Source organism: Bidens hawaiensis, unplaced genomic scaffold (assembly GCF_021521415.1).
Source record: "Bidens hawaiensis isolate Kalapana, Puna unplaced genomic scaffold, B.hawaiensis_p1.1 tig00016672_1, whole genome shotgun sequence".
NCBI lineage: Eukaryota > Viridiplantae > Streptophyta > Magnoliopsida > Asterales > Asteraceae > Bidens > Bidens hawaiensis.
Genome location: NW_027492527.1, coordinates 502,297 through 510,923, shown reverse-complemented (window position 1 = coordinate 510,923; position 8,627 = coordinate 502,297). Strand labels below are relative to the sequence as shown.

At 31.5% G+C, this 8,627-nt stretch overlaps 1 protein-coding gene across 2 annotated transcripts; it reads right to left on the bottom strand.

The window, feature by feature from the left end:
• Positions 1-1,001: 1,001 nt before the first annotated feature.
• Positions 1,002-8,282, bottom strand: LOC143551875 (putative inactive cadmium/zinc-transporting ATPase HMA3). Of its 2 annotated transcripts, none has more exons than XM_077042222.1 (9): positions 8,018-8,282; positions 6,549-6,806; positions 4,864-4,961; positions 4,530-4,785; positions 4,149-4,286; positions 3,335-3,662; positions 2,990-3,195; positions 2,340-2,542; positions 1,002-2,249 (listed from the first exon to the last, which is right to left on the bottom strand). In XM_077042222.1, exons 1-9 carry the CDS (start codon positions 8,205-8,207, stop codon positions 1,023-1,025), a joined length of 2,904 nt encoding a protein of 967 aa, XP_076898337.1. In that variant the 5' UTR covers positions 8,208-8,282; the 3' UTR covers positions 1,002-1,022. The 2 variants fall into 2 exon arrangements, with proteins under 2 accessions (XP_076898337.1, XP_076898336.1); XM_077042221.1 differs by having other exon boundaries at positions 1,003-2,249; positions 2,340-2,548; positions 8,018-8,281.
• Positions 8,283-8,627: the final 345 nt, after the last annotated feature.

Below are 8,627 nucleotides of genomic sequence, written 5' to 3'. Positions count from 1 at the left end.
TGTGAGAGTTATCCAAATTCACGTGTGTTTAATTATTGCTTGGTTTAGGCTTTAAGAATTAAAGATCTAAAGTTACTTGTATATGGTCCCACTATAAGTGTCTTAGTTTGATTTTCCAAGTCTCTCTTGCTTAACTTTGACCGACAATATTTTTGTTTGTGTTATATAATACTTGATGTAAAATATATGAATGAATTGAGTTTTAAATGTATTTTACATTGATATAATTTTCATCAAGTACTATATGACACAAACAAAACTATTTACGGTCAAGGTTGCAAAAGAAAGACTTGAAAAGTCAAATTGGGACACTTATAATGGGATGGAGGGAGTAATTATTCTATTTGTGTATGTAATTACTCTATTTCACTATTTGATTATCACAATTAGCACGTTAATTTCATTTATACGTTAATTTTAGCCTATTTATATAATAAATATATAGAAAAGTTATGTCGGGTATATATTTTGGTAAATGGGACAATGTTATCAAGTGATCGGTAATATTACAAATCCCAAACCCATGAAAAATTTCAAAACTAATCATAAACTTGTTCCAAACCCTAATGGGTCGGGTATTACCGTTTCTATTATGTTGGGTTTCGGATTTTCCCATCGGGTTAGGGTTTTACCGCCATCATCAATTTGGATATAAAACGATTCCAAACGGATTTCAATAGAGAGGATCTGATATGGATGTCAAACCAAACCAGATTTTGATCGGTTCGGTTTTGGTTCAAGAATCAGTTTCGGTTCGTTTTAAGAAAATGGTTTTTCTTTAGCCCAATAATAAGTAGGCCCACCAAAAAAACAATGTCAGTGGCCCACTCCGTTACTGCACATTTGGTGTTTGTTAATGTTGTAATTAAGATACAAATTCATATTGCTAATTGATTTGAAATTTAATATCCAAATTCACAAGACAACTAACATGGTACACAACTCATATCCGTTTTAGGACTTGATTAATGTTCTTAAAGCCAATTAATTATATGGCATTTTATATAAGAAGATATACACATTTATTCAATCACTATCTCTGATAACCCTCCCTCAACTCCAAACTGTTTGTGCCCACAACATTCCTTTAGGTAGCTTTTGCAACACGCGCCTACATGTTGATTCTCCAACCCATGACTCTCGCAACAATGCCTTACCATTTTCCCGAGTTCCTCTTCAGTTATGACCTCTTTTGCATTATGATCATGATAAGTTTCATCATGACAGCAGTCGGTTTTCTTAACTACATTCTCACAACTACGAGAGCGTCTAGTCTGCGATTCTATATCTAAGCCTTGGTGTACTTCATCACTAGCATGACCACAGCAGCCATGGTTTTCATGCTTCACCTCTTGTACCGAGTGCTTTACATGCAAATGTTCATTATCATGTCCACAATGCTTCACTTCATGTTCATGTTCATGTTCATGATCATCATGTCCACAACAACCATGTTTATGTTCGGTTTCGTGTACCATGTGCTTAACCTCATGCACCTTATCAACATGCCCACAACAACCATGTTTTTGTTCGGTTTCTTGTACCAAATGTCTTGCCTCATGGACCTTAGCATCATGTCCACAACAACCATGTTTACGTTCCGTTTCTTGTACTCGATGCTTAACTTCATGCACCTTAGCATCATGCCCACAACAACCATGTTTATGTTCATTTTCTTGTAGTATATTATTAACCTGATGTACCTTATCACTATGTCCACAACACCCTTTCTTCTTTTCACAACTTGTAGACTCGTGCTTAGACGAATACTTGCCATGTTTATGCGACGAATGACAATGTTTATGACTATGTGAAGAACCCGTGACAGTTGTAGTTCTTAACAACAACATGCTGTTAAGAATAACCACCAAACACGTCCCGACATCTGCTAAAACCGCAGCCCAAACTAACGGATGACCCGCAATAGCCAATGCAATAATAGCAGCCTTGGTGATAACAGCTAGAAAAATGTTTTCAAATATTTTTCTTCGTGTTTTCCTTGCGAGTCTCACTGCTATCGGTATTTTTCTTATGTCATTCGACATTAATATCACATGCCCGGTTTCTGTTGCGAGTGCAGATCCCGATACCCCCATAGAGACTCCGATATCCGCTGTGGCTAAAGCGGGTGCGTCATTGATCCCGTCTCCAACCATTGCGGTTGGAGATAGTTTTTGATAATCTTTAATGATTCGGGTTTTATCTTCGGGTAAAAGTTCTGCATGCATCATATCTAGTGCACCCTCTAGCTGCAAAATTATAAATAAAAATGTTAAAAACTAAAAATAAGAAAAAAAAAAAATTGACTTGAAGACTTATGGTTGACTTTTGAGTTTGACCTGTTTTTGTGCATGACTGGCTGCAGCTTGACAGTCTCCTGTAAGCATAGCTGTTTTAATGCCCATTGATTTGAGTTCTTTGAGCGCTTCTTTTGCACCAGTTCGACATGTATCCGTGAGGTTAAAGATTCCGGCTAGTGAAGAGTCTAAAAATATGTATCCGGTTGACTTTCCTTCCGTGCTTTCACTTGCATTATGCAAAGCTAAATCTACAAAATAAATACAGGTTTATAACTTACAAATGTATGCAAATAAAATGGATAATTGAAATATATGAAAATGGGCTTTTTTTTCTTTATAATGGTTATTTAAAACAGAAACTTGACAAACTTTTGTGAAGGATTTATGCAACAATCATCATAAAACCAAACTAAAAAAACACAAATAAAAAAATAATAAAATAAAAATAAACTTTATTAAAAAACAAAAACAAGATAAAAAAACAAATGGCAGTCTTTACCTGTTGAATTACATCCTGCAAATAAAATGGATAATTAAAATATATGAAAATGGGCTTTTTTTCTTTATAAATGGTTATTTAAAACAGAAACCTGACAAACTTTTGTGAAGGATTTATGCAACTAATCATCATAAAACCAAACCTAAAAAAAAAAAAAAACTTTACTAAAAAAACAAATGACAGTCTTTACCTGTTGAATTACATCCTGCTCTAACAGCAATCTTTTGGTTCCCAACATAAATATTTTTCCCTTCAATTTTACCGCAAATTCCTTCACCGGGAAAGTTTTCAAATCCTTCAACATATTGTGATTGCGCTTCGACCGACTTAGACTGTGCATATTCTATAAGTGCTGCAGCCATAGGGTGACCAGACATACTCTCTACACTTGAAACCCTTCAAATTCCCAACAAAAAAATTTATAAAAAACATTAAAATAACCAAAAGGTTTTTTTTTTGCATAATATAATTTTTTTTTATTAATGTTAACACATTTGAACATGTTATCAATCATGTTAATAGTTTATAACTATACCAGTATAGCAATTGTTCTTGACTGATATCGTCTCTGAGTGAGCGGAAGTTTGAGACAGAAAACTCTCCTCTAGTGATGGTCCCGGTTTTATCAAAAGCGAATATTTTAACGTTTGAAAGCGTTTCTAGATACTCTGCACCTTTGATCAAGAGCCCGGTGGTTGCTGCTTTTGATAATGCACAAAATGTAGCAACCGGTGTTGATAAAATGAGGGCGCACGGGCATGAACTTACTAAAACTACCAAAGCTAGATGATACCATTTGTCTAAATTGTGAAGCTTCATTGCAGCCGGTATTATAGCCAAACAGGCTGCTACCACTACAACGGCTGCAAATTCTCGTAAACAAAACTTATGTTAGTAAGAATGACTGATGTAAATCTGTAATCAAGGAAACTTATGTTATGGAACGACAAAAACGAAGGAAACAATTTAGTATTTTTACTTTTTTAGTTTTTGATTTATATTTCAAGTTATAATTTTTTAATTATTTTTTTTTTGAATTTTTTAATGAGGGGTTTCAGAAATCTCAACCCATTTTGACCCATTTCAAAAACACCTCATTAAAAAATTCAAAAAAAAAATAATTAAAAAATCATAACTCAAAATATAAATCAAAAACAAAAAAAAGTAAAAGTACTAAAAAGTTTCCTCTGTTTTTCTCGTTCCATAAAAAAAAAAAAAAAAAAAAAGCTCGAGAACTGTCGACCCGTTTCAGTCTTTTTTTTTAGTTTGACCCATTATATACATTTTAATACAACCCAACGGGTCACATTTGCCGCCCCTAGTTTTAACCATGGATTAGAAAGTTTTACCTGGGGTGTAATATTTTGCGCATTCATCTATATATCTTTGAGTTTTACATTTATTATTTTGAGCTTGTTCAACAAGCTTTGCCATTCTTGCCACTACACAACCTTCAGCTAGAACAGTAGTATTAATGCTAATGTAACCTGAAGAAAGATAGCAAAATACAATATAGGTTAGCAAACTTTGACTTTTTAAAGTCAAAATAACCACTTTTAAATCAATAACTATAACAACTGTGTTATAAAATAATTAAAAAAATTTCAGAAATATGATTTATGTTACAAATTATGATGTGGGTAGCAATCATTTTTTTATAAATAATATAAAATGGATATCATTTTTAAGCTTGAAAAGTATAATTTTTTACCACAAAAGTCAACGCATACCATTTAAGTTTATTGTGCCAGCCCAAACAATAGAGTCTACTTGTTTTGACACCGGAAATGACTCTCCGGTTAAAGCTTTCTCGTCAACTTCACACGTTCCCTGCACAACGACTCCATCAATCGGGATAACATCGCCTGCCTTGACCGCGAGCTTTGTGTTGACCATGACTTCACTAGCGTTGACTTCTTCGCCATTGCTAGCCAATACTGCCTTCTGAGGTGCCATGTTCATCAATGATGACATTACAGCAGTGGCCTACAAATTTTTATTAGATTAGTACTCTTGAAATTATTTATATATTCAAGAACAAATATTTTTTTTAAACTAGTGAACCTTGTGAGATGCTCGCGATTTGAGCCATTCTGCTGTGGTGAATAAGAACACTATTGTTCCTGCTTCCCAATAATCTTTCAGAAAAATCGATCCCGCAACTGCATTATGGTATGTATTCGTTAAAGAAAGATAAAACGATAAACACGATAAAGAAGAATAAAGACAAAAAGAGAGGAAATTTTATTATCTCAGAATCAACTGTTACAAATGAAAAACAAACAAACCATATATATACACAAACATATACGGCGTATATGTTATACACATATACGGCGCATATGTAACATATACGCTCACATGGTATTAGGTGATACCTACTCAGTTACCTGTATCGAAATCAATATACGTACGTTATTATAATCATTAGTATTTAGTAACTTGATGTTATCAAAAACTAAGGATTTGTTAGGATGTATTTGAATATTTTATATTTCAAGTTGGTTTTTAAGTGAGATTAAGATTATATTTTGGGTAGTAGACATGTTAACAATTAATTTTTAACCATATTCATGAGTATATTCATATTGGTAGTGCGAGACATGATTTTATATCCTTCATCTTCACGTGATAGTAAAGAAAAAAGATGGTACAATAAATAATATATCAAGCTAAAATACAAATTACATCACATCATGTTTTAATATTTATTAAGAGTGGACACCACTAGTCTTTCCACCTTTAATTTCCTTTTCATTTTTTCTTATCTTTTATCTTTTCCAATAGTAATTTTACTTTTCTAAGTGTTATTATTATTATTAAAAAAACCTATGTAATATAATGTAAACAAAAATTGAAGTCTTTTGGATTTTAAAATATGTGTGTATGACTTCAAAACCGAACTGTATGAAAACAAGTTACAAGACTTGAAAGTTGAAACATATTTAATATTTTTATAAAAGTAGCAAGAGTTATTTTAGAAAAAAAATATTAGGATAACTTTTTTGCACTTTTTGTAAAGGTAGGATAACCTTTTTTAAGCCATAACATTTCCTTTTTTTCTTTATGGTGAAAATGTCTTCAAAAGAGGAAATAAAAAGGTTGGAATGGCTAACAAGCAATGTTAAAAGTAATGCATGCAAAATTGCATAAGGCTTTATAATACAAAACAATGAATTTATAAAAATAAAGAATCGGTTAACAGATAAAATCAAACTGTAAAACCGTCTCGCTGGTAAAAATCGACCAACTTAACCAGGCCGGTTTGTTTTATACTTTTCCAATGTCATAGTTAGTATGTGGGTCTTTAGTGTTTTAGAAAAACATGTTAAATTGGACCACAACACCCTTTGTGATCACTTGTAATCTGGACTTAGTTTTTGACTTATTGTGACTTGAAGAACCCTAATTTGTTCTTTACTTTCTGCCTCTTGTTTTAACATTTTGTTGTAGCATCCTAAACGTTTAAAAAACTTATTTATTAATGTTAGAAAATATCGTACGTAAATCGGTTTTTTGTTTTCTTTAGGAAAATTAATGAAACTAATTATTCAAGTTTAATGTTGACTTATGTCGTCTCACCTAATAATGTTGAGGTTACATTCCCATCTAAACGACTTTAAGCGTGCAAGGGGTAGAGCTTATGTTTTATACACGAATAAATATATGGGCCTTGTTTAGACTTATTAGTTTAATCTGTCAATCTGACACGAATACTTAAAATAAATAGTTCAAAATCTAAATTTTACCTGCAATAAGCATGAGGGTGTTTACATCGAGCCTGAAATTGCATAACGAGGCATACGATTTCAAAACGATTGGATAAATGCCAACAGCAACAGCTCCGAGTGCCAACCATTTGAAGGGTGAAAAAACGTAACTCAAAAACGATAACAAAAGCAATACACCGCAAGCCACTGCAAATGGGCTTGGCCATTTGTTCCTGTAGTTTGTATCTCCTTTCACTCGCACGTTCGCTTCTAATCGAGCTTGGTTGAGCACCTTAACTGAAACCAACTTAAAAAAATCGCAATTAATTTCAAGAAAATGTAAAAGTATTATCTATTTTCAAATAGCAGCCTGCCCATCAACCAATGTTATAATTACTATGTAGTTACCAAATATGGAATACATATATAACTAAAATCTAATAGGAAATAATAGGTATGAAGTTAATTATGCTAATTATGATATATCTAAATAATGTTTAAACAATATATAGGAGACAATTTTGGGCTTGTTGGTATGATATCCCTTTTGCCCTTCAAAAATAAAGATAAATAGAAAAAGAAAAATCTTATACACAAAAATCATAAAAAATGGATGCTTTAAAAAAAAGTTTTTTGTGTTTAAAAATGACGCGAATATTTCTTATGCCAACTACCAATGCATTGTTTGCACGTCAATTGTGTAACCTTTAATAGTATTTCTTTGTTGTCTGTGAGACTCAAACTCTACATTCGAGTAAACATTAAAATTTGTTATTCTATTTTTATATGTTGCGTAAACATCTATAGCATTACACATTACACGGTATAAAACTTATAGGATATCACGTAAAGGATCATACTTATCATTATCACCATTTAACTTAATATAAGTTACTTTATAACACTTAGCCGGGTAAAAGTACTTCACATTATTCATCATCCTATGTATATTATTTTTAAACAGAAAAGATAAATATAACAATATGAGTTGTGCAACTAGTGCTTATCAAAAGATGTGAACACTTTTTAAATTGTAAAACACATACATACCTCAAAAGGTATATTCTTGCAAGAATAATATATTTTAAATAATCAAATAATAAATTAGTTGATGACTATACTTTCAAAGTTTCTTGTAACCAAAATAAATAATGTAAATTATATGATTATTATAAGAAACTAGTTACATGACTAATCATCACAAAATTATTACACAAAATCTATAACCACTAAGAGTATAATATAATGTTTTGTTGGTGTAATTGAACTTTTAAATATAAGTAAAATAAATGTATATAAGTAAAACTAATATACATGGATTTTTATATTCCTTTTTTTTGTGTTAGTTAATGTAAAATTATATATTTATTTAAACATAAATATTTAACTACTCTATAATCATTACATCATAAAGCAAGTCATCCAAACATGAAAATCACAATAATCATTATAGAACCCTAGATATGAAAAATGAAATAACATAAAATGAGAACTCAAAGTTACTTTACCAATTTGAAGAGGAGAAACAAGGGCAGGATCATGAACAACAATGACCGTTCTAGACGGAACGACGACAGAAACATCATGAACACCTTCAATCGGTCGTAAAATATTCTCAATCAATGGCACCTCAGACGAACAACACAATCCCAAAACATCAAAGTAGCTTTTCTCTAGCTTCTTTGATGAAGTATCCATCTTTATAATAACTCTCTATAATATTGCAAGATAGCTTAATGTATATAGAGAATATATATATAGATAGATAGATATATGTAGGAGAAGGAATGGTGTTAAAAGTTGGTTGGTGATTGAATATTTGTAGAGGGAGAAAAGTGTAATCACAAAATAATTTTCATGGAATCTACGTGTGAAACCCATGTTCCATGTGTGGGGTCGAATCTTTTATGATATAAATACGTTAGAAAAGATTTCCAAACATACTGTTTTGTCTCTAGGTTCCTTTGGGGAATTGATATATTCGTGACTTGGTATATATTACTAGTGAAAATGTTTATAATTTTTTTTTTTAAAAAAAACAAAATAAAGAAAGAACAATTAATGATTACCCTATATATAAAGTATATGTAATCTTATACTTTTAGCGATTTTATCATG

What these genes read in the sequence shown, in the direction of transcription:
- LOC143551875 (XM_077042221.1), bottom strand. Translation starts at nt 8,207, where the DNA reads ATGGATACTTCATCAAAGAAGCTAGAGAAAAGCTACTTTGATGTTTTG. An exon ending in CGCAAAATATTACACCCCAG is followed by an intron (nt 3,663 to 4,148) that starts GTAAAACTTTCT and finishes GAGAATTTGCAG; the next exon opens with CCGTTGTAGTGGTAGCAGCC. An exon ending in CCAGTCATGCACAAAAACAG is followed by an intron (nt 2,250 to 2,339) that starts GTCAAACTCAAA and finishes ATAATTTTGCAG; the next exon opens with CTAGAGGGTGCACTAGATAT.